At 43.1% G+C, this 19615-nt stretch overlaps 1 protein-coding gene across 1 annotated transcript in view; it reads right to left on the bottom strand.

Moving 5' to 3' along the window:
* gpc6a (glypican 6a) overlaps positions 1–19615 on the bottom strand; it is a 234772-nt gene that overhangs the window by 73340 nt on the left and 141817 nt on the right. The window contains exon 4 of the mRNA XM_080781315.1: positions 257–422. Coding sequence (XP_080637441.1) covers positions 257–422 — 166 coding nt within the window. The remainder of the gene's footprint in view (positions 1–256; positions 423–19615) is intronic.

The raw sequence follows: 19615 nt of genomic DNA, 5'->3' as shown, positions 1-19615 counted from the left end.
GTAAGATCTGCTCTCCTTTATCAATCCCAAACAGCAGGGACCAGGCTTTAAGCAGTAGCTAGGACAGTGTTCCAGGGAAAGCCAAAGCAACATTTCAGACAGAAAAAAAAAAGGGCTGGTTGGTAATCCTTTAATGCTGAATCTACACACACAACACAACCTGCTACTGCTTACAGTAGGTTATTCCAGACACTGCCATGCCACTGCCACTATACAAACACAACACAAGTGTATAAGAAATATTCTTTTCCCTTACCGATAAAGAGGTTCCATTCAGCGTCCAGGTCTGCCTGGTTGGCCAGACAACCTCTCATGACGTTATGACAGTAGTTGTGGCAGGGTCTCAGTCCTGGCATGCCGCGGCAATACGGACAGTACAGCATCTTGGTTAAGGCTCTGATGCAGGCTGGAACGACGTTCACCTGTGGAACAAATTAAGAAAGATTCATTAGTTAGTCAAGGCAAGTTTTATCCATTTAATTAAGCCTTAAAGATTATTGTACAGTAATACTTGGCTCCCTAATGATCAACAAAGGGGGAATGTGTGTTGTGTCTCCCATTTCACATGCAGCACCCAACAGACTACGGCAGGCAAAGCAAGACAAACTTTATCAAAAAGGAAAGGAAAGGTACAATGTTTACCCAGGGTAACTGGACTAAGGAAAGGAAAGGTACCATGTTTACCCTGCAGGGTAACTGGACTAAGCTCAAGAACTTGTTTACAGCCAGGCCCTGCTCATAGAACATTTCATGGTAGGGGTTCAATGCCTTGTCCAAGGGCACTTCAGCGGTGGTAATTTTAACATGCCGGTCCGGGGATACGAACTTTCCGATATCAAGACCGCTCCGCAAACCGTTCGGCCACCGCTGCCTCAAATCACTATATGGTAATACTTAATTGTGCTGGCTAATCTGCCATAGAGGGAAGCATGGATATGATAGGGAGGGTGTTAGCAGATTTTACGGGTGAGGGATAGTGCCAGTGTGTTTTAAGAGACAATATAACGTACACACACTTTGGAAAGGCAAAGGAAAACACAACATGGACAGCCGGTTTCATCTGTCAATGAAACCTTCATGCAGCACATTCTGTTTTCTGTGCCTGTCAAAAGATATTGCACAATGCAGCTTCAACTTAAAGCTTTAAGGCTTAGACTCTCATCAAATGATGGCACATAGTGATAGATACTGTACTGTAGACAGTGTTGTGGCTCTTTGTTGGTTCCAAACATTTCTACCTTATAGCCAACAAACCCACTGATGCACCTATAGGGATTATATGGATGTACGCACATATAAGAAGTAGAATATTGTCCACAGGTTCATTGTCATTTCTGTTTGTGTTTACTTTCCTTTAAAGTGCAGTGATGGTACAATACAAACAACTCCTTCTAGCATTTGTCTCTTCTGTGTTGTCTGTCTGTCTATCTGGTAAAAACTGGTTTGTCCACCCAGGTGCATGCCGCTCCACAATCACCCAGGCCTACATATGCTCTCAATCAATCAATTAATCAATCAGGTCTGGGGAGGCGTGCCCTTGGTGTCCAAACAGTGATTAAAATAAAAATAACCCATCAAACCAATGCCCAATAATAACTACAACAATTGTGATAATAATAATAATAAATAGACATACAAAACAATGAGGATGGCTTCTACAGACAGTATATAGGAGATCAGATAGGCAGGGCATAGGAGATTTCTTTCCACATAAAAGGAAATGAAAGTATAGTCTCTAAATAAAAAGCTGTGTCAAAACACTTCAGCAGCACCATGGCAACATTGTTATAGTATTCAGTCTAGCTACTGTAGCACATGTGCGTGTACGGTACGTGTGTACGTGTGTACTGCGTAATAGATGAGATCAAATTTTTGCTTATGGAGGATAATATTCCGTCATATGAATTCCAACCGTGAACTGCTTCTGACGGAATACTCCGTCATATAAGCTTTTCTTTTGTCATGCTTTAGCTATTGAAAAATAGCAGATCTACAAGCTCATAGCGCGCCATTTTTTTTAAATCGAAGAGCGACTGACATAGAAACATTAGCTTTTCAGAAAACTGTCAGGATGTAGAAGACATTTGTAGAATCTGATCTCAGGTCAGAACGGGTTAATTCTATAAAAACGGGATCACTGTAATAATTACATTTTGTTTTGCCTTCTTCAGCGATCCTGGACATGTTTTGCGCATGCACCCATTGTTATTTTTTCCATTATTTAAATCTGAGAATAAAAATAATTTACAGTATCAATTTAACCCAATATAACTGAGATTGATATATAACTGATTATACTTATCAATTTTCTCCATAATTTATTAATATAATAATAATAATAATAATAATAATATAGACAGATCTGGCTGTAGATATTTTTCTTGTTAAAGACTTAAACTAATTTTAAGTAAAATGAACCTAAACAGAAACTCAGTATCAAGTATATAGTCTGTCTCTACAGCCTTAATTGGCGTATCAATTTCCTTTGCCCTAATTAATTAAACCACTTTCTTGGTTTAATTTGAAATGTCTGGGAGTAAATATATAATCACTTCCATTCCACATGTGAAATAATAGTTATTGACTTTGTGAAGGGGTTGAGGAGGGAAAACAATTATGATCTTGTCAATGAACAATCATTTCAAAGTGTGTGTGTGTGCGTGTGCGTGTGCGTGTGCGTGTGCGTGCGTGCGTGCGTGCGTGCGCGCGTGCGTGCACAACACACGTGTGCCGTGCAAGTGTGTGAATTTCATGACAGCTACACAGGGAAAAACTGCTCCTAAGCTCTGACAAACTTTGAAAACCATGACAAACTATAGCCTCACTGTTCAGCACAGCAGTATGGCTGGCTGCCCTGGATGGATGTGCAATCTGGTTATCTTGTTAGCCCTTATTTACAATGGAGTGAATGGAGTATTTCACAGCAGCCAGCTGTGGAAGTAGAGTTAAGCTTCGGGAGCGAGATGTACCGGTAGTAATTTCGACCAAAGTGGGATTAATTCATTTTGGGCGGGAACCCCTTTTTGGTGTTTTTAAAACATTATGTTATGCTTTAGCTATTGGAAAATAGCAGATCTACAAGCTCATAGCACGCCACCGAGTGGCGCGCTACGAGCTTGTAGGTCTGCTATTTTTGAAAAATCGAAGAACGACTGACACAGAAACATAGCTTTTTCAGAAAACTGTCAGGATGTAGAAGAACATTGTTAGAATCTGATCTCAGGTCAGAATGGTAAACTGTCAGGATGTAGAAGACATTGTTAGAATCTGATCTCAGGTCAGAATGGTAAAGTGTCAGGATGTAGAAGACATTTTTTTAGAATCTGATCTCAGGTCAGAATGGGTTAACACGATAATCTATTCGTATAGGCACTCAGGTGGCGCATCAGTGGTAAAGTACCTGCCCACTCGCTGCAGACAGATTCTATACGGGTTAGAATTCACCACCACAGCTGCGAGTGGCTTTGTCTGGAGCGTCTATATGAGAACAATTGAACCCCATGTTCGAGGGGAGAAAAGCTGAGCGGGGAGAGGGTGATATTTGTCACTGTACGGTACAGTACAGTACTCACTCCTACTGTACGTCTGTCAGCAGGGAGGAGTGTTGGGTGGGGGAGGAGAAGGACGGGGAATGAATGGCATTAAGGACATTTTACAAGACTCATTTTACAAGACAGTTAAAAAATAAATAAAATACAACTAAATATAAAACAAGTGATTAATAAATATAACATCGCAACCATGAATGAATACAATTTCAGTTTGAGTAGCCTACCGTTCAGTATGAAAGATTTGTGTGTGTGAGTGAGTGTGAGTGTGAGTGTGAGTGTGTGTGTGTGTGTGTGTGAGTGTGAAAACATGACCAATGACAAAAAACTCCCATATCTGCTGGGCGAAGTACAACAATGTGCAAACACAGCAGCAAGATTTGTGAGTTGCTGTGATAGGAGAAGGATATCAAATGGAACACAACCACCCTAAAGACTAATCATTGTGTATATTCCTGCACTATACCTGCATCGAGTTATCTTGGTACACAGAAGTTGATCTATTGAAGATTCTGACCTTCAAAGTACATAATTTTTGTTTTGATTGTATTGCTGTATTGTTGTATTGTTCTTTCTGCTTTGGCAATGTAAACGTATGTTTTCTCATGCCAATAAAGCCCTTTGAATTGAATTGAATTGTGTGTGCGTGCGTGCGTGCGTGCGTGCGTGCGTGCGTGCGTGTGTGTGTGTGTGTGCGTGCGCGCGTGCGCGTGCGTGCGTTGTAGAGAGTGATGCAAGGCATTATGCAAACTGAGTTTGTTCTGTAGAAATAGAATATGTGAGTCACAAACAGAAGGCTTCTTATTAGCTGCTGTAGAAGAGCTGAGCAGACTGAAGATAACGGTCGACCCTTCTGCTCGCATTGTGTCTCACATTTACTTCAGGAGGATTAGAAACCCGATAAGTCTCATATATACTAAAGCAAAACCTTTATAGCTGTGAGCAGACTGACACTATATCGGTATATATCAGCAACAGTTTGAGATTCCATACGCCCTTTTTCAACCTCATTAGAAACAATAGGAAGCTTAAAGGCTTTTCTCTGTAGCGTTAATAAGACAAAATTCAGAAACAAAAAAATGAAACAGTTTTCAACAGTTTTGTCAACAGAAACTCGTCGTGTACGAGAGTATATAAAACAGACCTTGGAACAAAAACAACCAAAAAAGGGAGACGAGATTCACTAATATATAAAACTCTAAAAAAGGCACTCTTTGAAAAAAGGATTCACCTTGTCTATACCTTGACAAGGAGTTGGCACATTGCACATATGGTGCAGGCAGGCTCCCTTTAGGGGAACGACAGAGTGGAGGGGAAAGAAAAAAAAATCGCAGCCTCTGGAAATTGCTTTGTGCCACCAAGTAATGAAGTTGTGAGAAATGACAATGACTTTGCAAGTCACCAAGGCCAAACAAGGCAGGCTCCACCGGGACGAGAGAGAGAGCGAGAGAGAGAGAGAGATGGCCCAAAAAATCATCTCAATAGTTCAGTCATAATTATTGTGACAGGGAGTGTTGCTTGGCTCTGATTGGACATGGATGTGAACCTCTCTACTGCCTGCCCCCCCCCCCCCCCCCCCAGCATCCCCATTCAATTCCGCAGCCATTAGTGTCAATGACATTATCCCATTTTGGGCGGAGGAACCTCTTTCGGTGTTATAGCATCATGTCATGCTTTTGAGCTATTGAAAAATAGCAGATCTACAAGCTCGTAGCGCGCTATGAGCTTGTAGGTCTGCTATTTTTGAAAAATCGAAGAAAGACTGACATAGAAACATAAGCTTTTTCAGAAAACTGTCAGGATGTAGAAGACATTTATAGAATCTGATCTCAGGTCAGAATGGGTTATGGGTGATCTGTCACTGGGCAAATCAGACTACCGTCTGCCTCCGAGTGGAATCTACAGCAACCTCCTTGTAGCAACTATGTGGATATTTTGATGAATTGAACGATGTGGACCCTGTTGTAAACAAGTGTAAGGCTTAATTGGGTCGTCCACTCACAGTTAACAGTCTTTGTATTGAGTTTGTGCTTGAAATGTTACTGTAATTCTACAAACTGTTAATACATATTTCAATCAATTAATCAATGGAAGGAAAGGAAATCTATGTAAAAAAAAAAAAAGTGGCATAAATTAAAGTATTAATTGTTTTTTTCTTTCTCTCTTTTTATCTGCAGTATTATTTTCTCATCTCAGTCCTTTTACCTAATCAATGGAGAAAAGCTTTTAACATGCTTCAACAAATCTTTCTCAGCCCGCGACAAACATGGTTCATTAAACCAATATCATTATTATATGCCATGTTAGAAGAGAGGCTGAGAAGACAGACCTACTGGACTGTGAGCTAGGACTGGGAGCTAGAAATACTGGTTATTCTTATTGTATTTATACCATGGCCGCATTCTTCTTTGATTGGAAGGACATTTCCGACATTGCCAGTAAAACAATATATTTACACCATTTTTCAGAGGAAATATGTACGAAGCCAATCCATCATGATCACATAATTCAATGATAAAAACAAATGACTCTTTCCTTAATAACAGACTATCATTCCGTTTATTGCTTTTGCGCTATAGTAGCTGTAGCTCCTGTTTACTCGGCATTTAAAAAGACACAAAAGCAAAAGAAAACGGACACAAAAGAGCTTAAGAAGACAAAGAAGGAGACAAAGAAGACGACTAGAGAGAGAGAGAGAGAGACTAACATCATGTCAGTTGTTGTGGAATCAGTGCAAGGGAGATAAGACTGACAGTGGGACAAGGGGGACTGACAGTGGGACAAGGGGGACAGTGGGACAAGGGAGACTGACAGTGGGAATCCACATGTGACAATGCATTGTTGTGACAGCCTAGGGCTAGCCTACTGTACATGACAGGCTCCTGCGACCCACACCAGCTCACTGCTCCTTAATACACCAAGACAGGTGCAAGCAGAAACCAAGCCGCAATGATGACTGACAAGCGGAGTCTTCGCTATCCCCGTTGGGTTTACAAAACTCACATAGATTGTGTCATTTTCTCATTTGACCCCTTCTGTCTTGTGTGGATGACGAGCCACTCTGTCCATCTGATCCCGCAGGTCTCAAATGACCACTGCGGTCATTCTGGTCCCAAGTCCAACACAAAGATATTCCTCCATACATACTGGTCCCAAGTCCAACACAAAGATATTCCTCCATACATCCTGGTCCCAAGTCCAACACAAAGATATTCCTCCATACATCCTGGTCCCAAGTTCAACACAAAGATATTCCTCCATACATCCTGGTCCCAAGTCCAACACAAAGATATTCCTCCATACATCCTGGTCCCAAGTCCAACACAAAGATATTCCTCCATACATCCTGGTCCCAAGTCCAACACAAAGATATTCCTCCATACATCCTGGTCCCAAGTTCAACACAAAGATATTCCTCCATACATCCTGGTCCCAAGTCCAACACAAAGATATTCCTCCATACATCCTGGTCCCAAGTTCAACACAAAGATATTCCTCCATACATTCTGGTCCCAAGTCCAACACAAAGATATTCCTCCATACATCCTGGTCCCAAATTCAACACAAAGATATTCCTCCATACATCCTGGTCCCAAGTTCAACACAAAGATATTCCTCCATACATCCTGGTCCCAAGTTCAACACAGGGGGGCAGTCAGACAGATATTTTGTGAAGCCACTGAGGAAATCGGGATTTCCTGAAAGTTCATATAATGGCCTGTTGTGGCGCTGTCATTGGACCCAGAAAAACCCATAGCCCCATAGAAGTCCATGTATTTGGGCCCAACTTCACCTAGACTGTATTACCTTAATAAACATGCGGTCATGAATACTTTCTGCTTCCAGTCACTAGTTTAAAGTCTCATTTCTAATGTCATAATTGTACTGTATATGGAAATGATGTGTTTTCACAAAGCTTTAATGATACCAAAAGGTGAAGAGATAGAGATGGGAGAGACGAAGAGATGAATGTAGATTTTCCTTAACCTTAACCATCCTATTTGATCCAGTCCATTTAACATCATGGTACTGTTGGTTACAGAGACCGGCTGTACTGTGTGTCAGACTTCAATGTGCAGCCACGGATATTTCTTTCTTTAAAAAATAAAAAAAACCCTTTCATGTTCATTTCTTTTCAACAAATCATCACAGATCAAAATCTTTTAATTAAAAAGGACATCTTTGGTTGGAGCATATTTCCCCCTGATGTGCCAGCCTCTTTGAGCCAGCTTCCATCTGCCATCACAGCACTGTGGCAGAGGCCTTATCCCCAGCATGATGTGTGTGTGTGTGCGTGTGTGTGTGTGTGTGTGTGTGTGTGTGTGTGTGCGTGCCAGAGAGAGCAAGTCAGAGAGAGAGAGAGAGAGAGAGAGAGAGAGAGAGAGAGAGAGAGAGAGACTACACTCCCACTTGGAAGAGGTCACTCTTGGCTTGAAACTGAACCAACAGAATCATATATTTTGGCTATAGATCTGTGACAGATTCCCCTATATTTATATTAGTCCTGCAGATGGGCTGGACGGCTGGGATATATATGCATATATCTATTCTACGTCCGACCATAGACATAATAATAATAATAATAATAGACCATAGACATAGTAGCCTCCATACCCAGGCTTTCATTTCGTCTGTGCGAAAAATGAAAGCCTGGATTTACGCATGATGGGCTGCACTGGGGGTCTAAAATTGGGATCGCTCCAAATGATGTGACGTCAGGGCTCTGAGCGGTGTGCACCCCTCAGAATAACACCCTGATGTGACGTCAGGGCTCTGAGCGGTGTGTGCACCCCTCAGGGCTCTGAGCGGTGTTCACCCCTCAGGGCTCTGAGCGGTGTGCACCCCTCAGGGCTCTGAGCGGTGTGCACCCCTCAGGGCTCAGAGCGGTGTGCACCCCTCAAAATAAACACTGTGAGGAAATCATTACCAGTGGAATTCAAACGAGGCTATGTGAGGAAAATGAGGAGAATGCATGGCTGAAGAACCCACCACACCGTCTAAGAAAAGAAACAACTCTGTGTAAATAACTTTGACAGTCTGTTAGAATAGTATACTCCAGCAACCAGTGGTTTCTGCTTCTGGTCGACACAATACCAGTGCTACACTGGGGGGGGGGGGGGAGAGAGACCGGGGCTGACGGACAGATCGGTGGACCAATCAGGGTGTGCGTTTTTCTGAGCCGCGGCCCTCCCATCTAGGCCATCATGTATCACCTGGAATAGCATTCCAGGTTACATTAGAAAATCCCTTAACCATAGCCGTTTTTAAGTCAAATTTAAAAACGTATTTATTTAACATTGCATACCCCAATTAACTGTGTTTCTATTAAAGGTGCAGGGAGTATCTGTTGTAATGTAATGTAATTGTATCTATTATCTGCATTCATTTTAAAGTGCACTGTTGCACTCTGTGTTTGTTTTGATTCTGTAAAGCACTTTGAATTGCCTTGAGTATGAAAGGTGCAAATATAAATACAATTGCCTTGCCTTGCCTAATGGTAGGGTCACAAGAAACCACTAAAAACATTGCCCAATACCGACAGCCGGTCAGCAAATGGCTTCATGAATGTATGTATATATATATATAGACAATATTTTAGGCCAAAAAAAAAAGACTATATACCAAATTTCCCACTTTAACCCATTCTGAACGGGAACCCATTTTGGTGTTATAGCATCATGTTATGCTTTAGCTATTGAAAAATAGCAGACCTACAAGCTCGTAGCGCGCCACCGAGTGGCGCGCTACGAGCTTGTAGGTCTGCTATTTTTTTTAAATCGAAGAGCGACTGACATTTTTAGAATCTGATCTCAGGTCAGAATGGGTTCATCAGACCAGTGTGTGTCCAGTGGAAAACCTCGTATGAATCTGATCTCAGGTCAGAATGGGTTAAACAAAAGAAGCCTGTCGGCTTCTGGACTACTACCACTACTACTGATGTCACGCCAGCATCTTCTACTAAATCCGGAGCAACAACAGAGTTCCCAGGATTCTGTATCACCCCAGAAATACAGAATACATAATTATTACCACGTTGTAATGCGAGGCGTGAGCTTGTTGATCAGCAATGTTTGCCTATCATGAAGTTCCGATACAGCACATGCCGTGCCGTGCATACAAAATGTGGCAAGCTGATCCTCATAATAATTTTCTCTGCCCCTTAATAACGAGTGCCTTCCGTGTTTCCTCCTCCGCGTCATCAGTGCCCATACCCGAAGGCGGGGTTGGCGAAAGGGCCTTTCTGTGTGGAGTTTGCATGTTCTCCCCGTGTCCCCTAGGGTGGGTACTCTCACAAAAAACATGCAGTTACTAAACTGCCTCCCCCTGGCCAGCCGGGGCGCCTGATGGAGGGGAAAGGAACTGGTTGGAATAACGTGTTCCTTCCACATGCTACTACGTCCAACCAGGGAAACTCCCCCCTGTCAGGTGTAAAGGAGCAACTTGGACACTCAGGCATGAAGGAAGCATGAGTTCAAGTCCGTTGCTCTCCCCTTGTCCCCCAATATGGGGACTAGGTTGGTGGAGAGTGTGTAGAGCCCAGGATCACATTATTACTCCAGTTTTGGAATCACTGCACTGGCTTCCGGTTGTTTTTAGGATTGATTTTAAAATTATTTTACTTGTCTATAAAGCTCTCAATGGTCTCGCACCTTCCTACCTACATGAAGTGCCTGTGCGTGGAGTTGCATGTGGATCTGCTCAGAGCTGAAGCACTGAAGCAGCCGCTCTTCCCCACCTGGTATATAAAGCACCAACATTTAGGATAAATCAAAGGTGTCAAGCGGCCGAAAATTGCCGATCTGTATGAGGAAACACGACGCTCTCTGGGGTGGGGAGGGGGTTGGCGGGGGGGGGGGGTGGGGAGGGGGGGGGGGGGGGGGGTGTAAGATATCATGCATGAGGCAACCAAATAGTCAGCGACGCCCCCTGTTCCCTATAGGTATGCTAGTGCTAGGGTCCAAATGGTTAACAAGGGATAATGAATTGCATTTTTTTTTTCTTTTTTCTTTGATGTGGTAAATTATTTTAATGATATGCTTTACAGTGGAATTCCTCTTTAATTATACCTGAAGATGGAAGTGAAATCTTTATCATGCTTTAAATATAGACGATGGCACACATGCAGCTTGGCTTATTCAATCATGTCTTGAATGTGATGTAGTCTACTGTACAACTATGTCTCATTGTTTCAAATGGTGGGAATTCCATGACATGATTACAGTCAGTTTAACTGAATAATTGTCAGTTGGATGCCTGTCAACCAACACAACTCATTTTGGAGTTGAATGAATGCACCGTTTGTAAAAAAAAAAGGGTTTCTGAGCATTCTATACATGACAAAATGATTTGTGCTCTTAGACTCAGTGGTTTCTGCTGCAGGGGTCTTTTAAGGTGTTCCCGCAGACCCAATACAATGAGGAACAGCTCATCTATTTCCTATTTTATACTGTACGAAAAGAACTGTTCTCGGCTATTTTAACTATTTTATTATTAACGATTATGTCCTAGCTGACATGTCCAAAATTAGGCAGGCTACTGTAGCCTCGTGGAAAGGTCTCTTACTCAGAAATAGGCTACAAAGATGAGAAGAAAGGTCTTCTACAAAATGTGCTAGATAGGTTAAATATAACATGGTTATATTTATATCTATCTAGCACATTTTGTTATTTTACTTTCATTGAGGCGACATCGTAAAGCTTTTTGGGTGATTGCTTTCTTTAGCAAGGCAAAATTAAAATATGTAGATATAATGCTGATATTTTGTGAGATATTGAGTACTATCAGTGGCGTGCACAGATACACTAGGCCCGGGGTGCTAGAGCCCTTTTGGCAATGTGCCCTTTTGAGAAGAAAAAAAAAGGGTGGGAACCCCTTTTGGTGTTAGCATTATGTTATGCTTTAGCTATTGAAAAATAGCAGATCTACAAGCTCATATAGCGTGCCACTCTACGTGCTTGTAGGTCTGCTATTTTTGAAAAATCGATTTTTAGAATCTGATCTCAGGTCAGAATGGTTTAAGGCAACCGGCCGGATCCACGTGCTAGGTGCCCTTTTTTCACTTGAGCACCTGCCCCTCTAAATGTCTGTGCACGCCACTGAGATTATTACACATTTATTATATTGATAATATGCCAAATTCTAGCACATTATGCTTAGAATTAGCCCAAGGAGGTTTTACTGTATATAGGCCTATGGCTTATTTGGCCATATTCGGAATGTTTGAGAAATTGTGCCTAAAGACCTGTATTATGTGCAATAAATGTATTCAGGCTGTCAGGCTCACTTACTGAATTTAAATGCACTGCTTTTTACAGGAGTTCACCTGGGGCGCTATATGCGAGCTAGAACCGGCCCTGAGTGTACTACAAAATGAGCAGACGTGTTTGACTTGGACCCAATAGACACCAGAAGCAACTTAACCCATTCTGACCCGAGATCAGATTTTAACGCACAGAAGAATGGTGGTTCTTTAACGCATTTTGACCTGAGATCAGATTAAAAAAATGTCTTAAATCCTGACCGTTTAAAAAAATAGCAGACCTACAAGCTCGTAGCGCGCCACTCGGTGGCGCGCTATGAGCTTGTAGGTCTGCTATTTTTTCAATAGCTAAAGCACAACGTAATGCTAACACCAAAACGGGTTCCTGCCCAAAATGGGTTAATACATTCACATTTATCACTTGAAACCTATAATTCTTTTAGGAAGGCATTTGGTGGTGTGGAGGGAATAAAAGTCGAACAAGTAGCTACTAGAGCCAACTCAGGTGAGGCCGGGGTTAGTCTAGACTCCAGAGAATCTCTCTATTTCAACCTTGTCTGATGTACATGTGTTGATTCTCTTTATTTATACATATATACCTGTACCAGCTCCACAACACTGTTCAACAACATCCATCTTCCAGGGAGGAAAAGGACTAAAGTGAAAAACTGCCACTGCCAAAGCACATAGAAAGTACTTTTGACAAACTGCATCTCAAAAATAGTCTAAAGAAGGTTTGTCAAAGATTGTCTGTCACATCCATTTTGGAAAGACCAGGTTACAGACAGTGTTGCCGAGTTCCAAGGTCTGAACCAATGCCGTGTTGACACTTTCCTCTGAATCTTTTCAGAGATTATTATTTTAACTCTTTCTATACCGAGATGATGACTTTTTAACAGACGTTTTGTTTAAAGGACCACTTCACCCCTTTTCAACCTATCTTCACTGAATTGGTCACTCACTAATGTTGGCAGTTCAGAAATGCATCCATGGGTCTACTCGCAACGTAATGATTTGGTGCCTATGATGACTGTATTGTCGCTCAACAACAAAGTCTTAAATTATGATATTGCTTCCACTAATCTGTTAATCAAAAGTTAAATTATGAGTAAGCTACACAAAAACGAGGCACCTGGCAGAGAGAATTATACGACGTTGACAAATAGATTTCCATAGAAGAGAAAACACACACACAGGCAAAGACAGTGGTTGAAAAAAAAAAGAATATACAAAAATATGAAAATTATGTACTGTACTGTACTGTAGGGACTCGTGACATTTCCCACATGTGAGCAAAGACTTTGGCAGAGAATTAAACTAAGGTACAGTAAAAGTGTAAAGATTATAGACACCGCCAGAGCTAAATGTAAAACTATCTGATATAGTGTGTGGTAGAAAGACGGTATTATAATGAGATCAGCATGACAAGTATAAGCCATTTGGATAAACACCCGACTTCCTCCTGTCCCCATGAATAAATATGTGCTGTGCACCGGGCCAGATATCCACTCACATGCAGAGTCTGCAAACTGAGTGATAAACTGCTTTAAATGCCTGAACTTTAAACCGTTCAAAAAGGCCCAAATCCCTGCAATCTTTTCTAAGCAGGTCTTTCCATGGATCAAACTGTGTTTTGAGTACCAACAGGGTAGAACTCTTAATGTCACCAATAATATGTAGAGATTCAGTTCTTAATCCAGGATATAAGCTTTGAAAAACCGTTCAGTTCGAGGCCAGTGCATGAATCCCATTTGGTGGAGTGATAAAATGTCCATTCCTACATCGCTGCGTATCAAATGAACAGTAATTATGCAACGCTCATCATTGTCATCAGTGCATCATCCGGCGCTGTTAACTCATTCTGACCTGAGATCAGATTCTAACGCACAGAGGAATGGTGGTTCTTTAACGCATTTTGACCCGAGATCAGATTCTAAAAATGTCTTCTAAATCCTGACAGTTTTCATTCTGACCTGAGATCAGATAAAAATAATGTCTTCTACATCCTGACAGTTTTCATTCTGACCTGAGATCAGATTAAAAATAAATGTCTTCTACATCCTGACAGTTTTCATTCTGACCTGAGATCAGATTTTTTTTAAAGTCTTCTATGTCAGTCGCTCTTCGATTTAAAAAAAATAGCAGATCTACAAGCTCGTAGCGTGCCACTCGGTGGCGCGCTACGAGCTTGTAGATGTGCTATTTTTAAATAGCTAAAGCATAACGTAACGCTAACACCAAAAATGGGTTCCCGTTCAGAATGGGTTAAAGTAGCGTGGAAAATGGACTGGACAGATGGTCCTAAAGCTATAGCCCATTTCAACTCAGAGATGCGTTAGTCCATTTATCCCTCATGTGCGTCACAAAGCTGCTTTAGTTACGTTGTTATGTGATCTAACGTCTTAGCAACATGGTCCATACTGTTATTCACCAACATGTCAATAGGATTAATAAACAGCTGTCTTGTACAAAGGCATGAATAAATCAATATTATATCCCCACTGTTGTCCTCAAATAAGACACCAAATGACTATGATGTGTGGTGTGTGAGTGTGAGTGTGAGTGTGTGTGTGTGTGTGTGTGTGTGTGTGTGCGCCTGCCTGCCTGTGTGTGTGTGTGTGTGTGTGTGTGTGCGCCTGCCTGCCCGCGTGTGTGTGTGTGTGTGTGTGTGTGTGTGTGTGTGTGTGTGTGTGTGTGTGTGTGTGTGTGTGTGCGCCTGCCTGCCTGCCTGCCTGTGTGTGTGTGTGTGTGTGTGCCCGCCTGCCTGCCTGCCTGCCTGCCCGCCTGCCTGCCTGTGTGTGTGTGTGTGTGTGTGTGCCCGCCTGCCTGCCTGCCTGCCTGCCTGCCCGCCTGCCCGCCTGCCTGCCTGTGTGTGTGTGTGTGTGTGTGTGTGTGTGTGATACGATGCCTCAAACATTCATGCAAAACATTTTAGTGTAAATATAAATAAAAAAATACCCCTCACTCTGGATGACAAACGTAACCAATCAACAGGCCCCCGGGTGGCGCACATTTCACTGAAGTGTCCAATCCAAACACCAACCATAAACACCCTCCCAAGAATGACTCACTTCCCGTTCCCGTGCCTACTGTACTCATGTGCAGTTTTGTTCAATATCTAAGAGAAGAATGAGAAGGTCTTGCAGTATACTGTAAATACATTCAAACTACAGTACTATCCCATTCTGGGCGGGAACTCATTTTGGTGTTAGCACTATGTCATGCTTTAGCTATATTGAAAAATAGCAGATCTACAAGCTCGTAGCGCGCCACCGAGTGGCGCGCTACGAGCTTGTAGGTCTGCTATTTTAGAAAAATCGAAGAGCGTCTGACATAGAAAGACATTTTTAGAATCTGATCTCAGGTCAGAATGGAAAACTGTTAGGATGTAGAAGACATTTTTATAGAATCTGATCTCAGGTCAGAATGAAAACTGTTAGGATGTAGAAGACATTTTTATAGAATCTGATCTCAGGTCAGAATGGAAAACTGTTAGGATGTAGAAGACATTTTATAGAATCTGATCTCAGGTCAGAATGAAAACTGTTAGGATGTAGAAGACATTTTTTAGAATCTGATCTCAGGTCAGAATGGATTATTAGCTTCTCATCCATCCACCTCTCTGAAAACAACGTGAGGATGTTGGAGTTAATGTTTGCTGCTGAAAAAAGCAGCAAGTACTGAGGGTGAAGCTCAGGTCAAGGTGATTTGTCATGTCAGGCAACTTCTCACCTCTCCCGTCCTGTGGCTTTTCCCTTCCCTGGGATGGCAGGCCTGTAAGCAGCGCTACGCTACGGCGTTCCCTACCCTGGCTGCACTTCATAATTGATGAGGAAGTGGGACTGTGGGATTTAACCCGAGTTATACACAGGAAAACCACCGGTGTTCATTTAACCCATTCTGACCTGAGATCAGATTCATCCGAGGTTTCCACTGGACACACACTGGTCTGATTAACTCTGAGTGTGTACCAAATGCAACCAAATGGACTCGTAAGGGTCCATTTTGGTTACGTTTCTACACACTCATGTTGCCGAGTTGCAAATGGTGAAATGAACACTGAGGATTTGACTGTGTAGGACAGATGTGTGGATAGATAAATATTATATTGATCCCGTAAGGGGAATTCAGTTATCATAGCAGCAAAGCAAAGGTACTATGTTTACCCAGGGTAACTGGACTAAGCTCAAGAACTTGTTTACAGCCAGGCCCTGCTCATAGAACATTTCATGGTAGAGGTTCAATGCCTTGTCCAAGGGCACTTCAGCGGTGGTAATGTTAACGTGCCGGTCCGGGGATACGAACTATAGCGACCTTCAGATATCAAGACCGCTCCGCAAACCGTTCGGCCACCGCTGCCCCTAGCATTGCCAATAGCATTGCAATCCAATGCTGTGGTGCATGCCGTTTTAAGAGCTATAAATTCCATCTAGAAGTTCGTGCTTATAGTAAGTTACTGTATTACTGTAGTTAGTATTTGACATTAAGTTCATGGTTCAGTTTCAAGTCTCTGATGCAACAATATCTCACCCAGAGATGGTGGAGCCTCTGGTGCATTATGAATTTGACCTTTTAAAGATTGTTTCCATAAAAGACATCGTTAAATTTGACTGCTGCACTGGAGGGAAAAGTTGTCCCCTTAAGGGATTTTTATGGACACAGTATGTCATTTGCTACAATGATAATTATGCTAAAGGGCTTTTTATGGCATCATGGGTATTTTCCTACGCATATTTAGTTACTGTAGTATTTTATATTTTAGATACTTTGCGAGGTTTGGAGAGAGACTTATTACCAACAACTTGCTGACTCTTATCAAGTGCAATAAATCTAAATGTTTACCTTACCCTTAATAATAATAATAAACTTTATTAATAATAAACCCTTAGTGCAGGGGCAGGCAACCTTTATTATCAAATAAGGTTGCCTACTATTATATGTCTGGAGCCGCAAAATATGTTTGCTTTAATAAAGCAAACTTTCATTATTTGTGCTTTTTCTGGTCTTTCAACATCACTTTTTATTGTTTGCCAATTTCTCAAAGTATACCAGTAAGCCAGCAGAAGTGTTGGCGATGAAAGCAAATAAACCTATCCAGGCATTAATACATTCTTGATTTTCCTTCAATAATTCAGTCTTATTTTTATCTGGTGTAATAATAGGTGACATTTTAAATTTGTACAATAGGAGAATGTAAAGTGTATGTCTACTACAATAATAAATGATAATTAAAATGTAAAAAAAATTGAGAATTGTGAAAGAAATTGAGTCCCTATTGTTTACAATGGGGAAGCTGCCGTCCACTGTGTTGTTGTGATCGGCACTTTTTCAAGACTACAACAAGCGATTACATGCAGCGTTTTAAAGTGGATTTTCATGACAAGCAAAGGAAAGGAAAGGTACTATGTTTACCCTGCAGGGTAACTGGACTAAGGAAAGGAAAGGTACTATGTTTACCCTGCAGGGTAACTGGACTAAGGAAAGGAAAGGTACTATGTTTACCCTGCAGGGTAACTGGACTAAGGAAAGGAAAGGTACCATGTTTACCCTGCAGGGTAACTGGACTAAGGAAAGGAAAGGTACTATGTTTACCCTGCAGGGTAACTGGACTAAGGAAAGGAAAGGTACTATGTTTACCCAGGGTAACTGGACTAAGGAAAGGAAAGGTACTATGTTTACCCTGCAGGGTAACTGGACTAAGGAAAGGAAAGGTACTATGTTTACCCTGCAGGGTAACTGGACTAAGGAAAGGAAAGGTACTATGTTTACCCTGCAGGGTAACTGGACTAAGGAAAGGAAAGGTACTATGTTTACCCTGCAGGGTAACTGGACTAAGCTCAAGAACTTGTTTACAGCCAGGCCCTGCTCATAGAACATTTCATGGTAGTGGTTCAATGCCTTGCTCAAGGGCACTTCAGCGGTGGTAATTTTTAACGTGCCGGTCCGGGGATACGAACTATAGCGACCTTCCGATATCAAGACCGCTCCGCAAACCGTTCGGCCACCGCTGCCCCAACTCAGCGGTCGGTGCAGTCAGTGTCAACGGTAACTTTAAACATACTATAGGCAGGGGAGCCTGAAAGACGACCAGACCATCCCTCGGTGTGGTGGATCCTGTTAAATACTTCTTTGCCCTCCTAGCAACAACTGGGAGCCACGGGAGAGTGCCTAGGAGCCACGGGAGAGAGCCTAGGAGCCACGGGAGAGTGCCTAGGAGCCACATGCAGCTCTACAGCAGCAGGTTGGCCCTGCCAGCTGTTAGTCTCAACGAGAAGTGTGCGTGCGTGCCGATATATGCATATATATACTGATAACATTAGGGATCTCCATATATCGGCATAAAGAGGACAAGGACAGACAGATATAGAGAGCTCCATATATGGGCATAAAAAAGATACAGGGAGACAGACAGATACAGATATACTTATAAGGCTTACTTATAAAGTAAGTAAGCCTTGCCGAGCCATGAGGCCCATAGGGGGAGGAGCCTATCTCCTGTTTCTGTAGCCATGAGGCCCATAGGGGCAGGAGTCTATCTCCTGTTTCTGTAGCCATGAGGCCCATAGGGGGAGGAGCCTATCTCCTGTTTCTGTAGCCATGAGGCCCATAGGGGGAGGAGCCTATCTCCTGTTTCTGTAGCCATGAGGCCCATAGGGGCAGGAGTCTATCTCCTGTTTCTGTAGCCATGAGGCCCATAGGGGCAGGAGTCTATCTCCTGTTTCTGTAGCCATGAGGCCCATAGGGGCAGGAGCCTATCTCCTGTTTCTGTAGCCATGAGGCCCATAGGGGGAGGAGCCTATCTCCTGTTTCTGTAGCCATGAGGCCCATAGGGGGAGGAGCCTATCTCCTGTTTCTGTAGCCATGAGGCCCATAGGGGCAGGAGTCTATCTCCTGTTTCTGTAGCCATGAGGCCCATAGGGGGAGGAGCCTATCTCCTGTTTCTGTAGCCATGAGGCCCATAGGGGGAGGAGCCTATCTCCTGTTTCTGTAGCCATGAGGCCCATAGGGGCAGGAGTCTATCTCCTGTTTCTGTAGCCATGAGGCCCATAGGGGCAGGAGTCTATCTCCTGTTTCTGTAGCCATGAGGCCCATAGGGGCAGGAGCCTATCTCCTGTTTCTGTAGCCATGAGGCCCATAGGGGGAGGAGCCTATCTCCTGTTTCTGTAGCCATGAGGCCCATAGGGGGAGGAGCCTATCTCCTGTTTCTGTAGCCATGAGGCCCATAGGGGCAGGAGTCTATCTCCTGTTTCTGTAGCCATGAGGCCCATAGGGGCAGGAGTCTATCTCCTGTTTCTGTAGCCATGAGGCCCATAGGGGCAGGAGCCTATCTCCTGTTTCTGTAGCCATGAGGCCCATAGGGGGAGGAGCCTATCTCCTGTTTCTGTAGCCATGAGGCCCATAGGGGGAGGAGCCTATCTCCTGTTTCTGTAGCCATGAGGCCCATAGGGGGAGGAGCCTATCTCCTGTTTCTGTAGCCATGAGGCCCATAGGGGCAGGAGCCTATCTCCTGTTTCTGTAGCCATGAGGCCCATAGGGGGCAGGAGCCTATCTCCTGTTTCTGTAGCCATGAGGCCCATAGGGGGAGGAGCCTATCTCCTGTTTCTGTAGCCATGAGGCCCATAGGGGGAGGAGCCTATCTCCTGTTTCTGTAGCCATGAGGCCCATAGGGGGAGGAGCCTATCTCCTGTTTCTGTAGCCATGAGGCCCATAGGGGCAGGAGCCTATCTCCTGTTTCTGTAGCCATGAGGCCCATAGGGGGCAGGAGCCTATCTCCTGTTTCTGTAGCCATGAGGCCCATAGGGGGAGG

This window comes from Protomyctophum bolini, assembly GCF_963924005.1.
Source record: "Protomyctophum bolini genome assembly, chromosome: 1".
In the NCBI taxonomy this organism is placed as follows: domain Eukaryota; kingdom Metazoa; phylum Chordata; class Actinopteri; order Myctophiformes; family Myctophidae; genus Protomyctophum; species Protomyctophum bolini.
The sequence above is the reverse complement of the archived record's forward strand: the minus strand, read 5'-3'. Positions and strand labels throughout refer to the sequence as shown.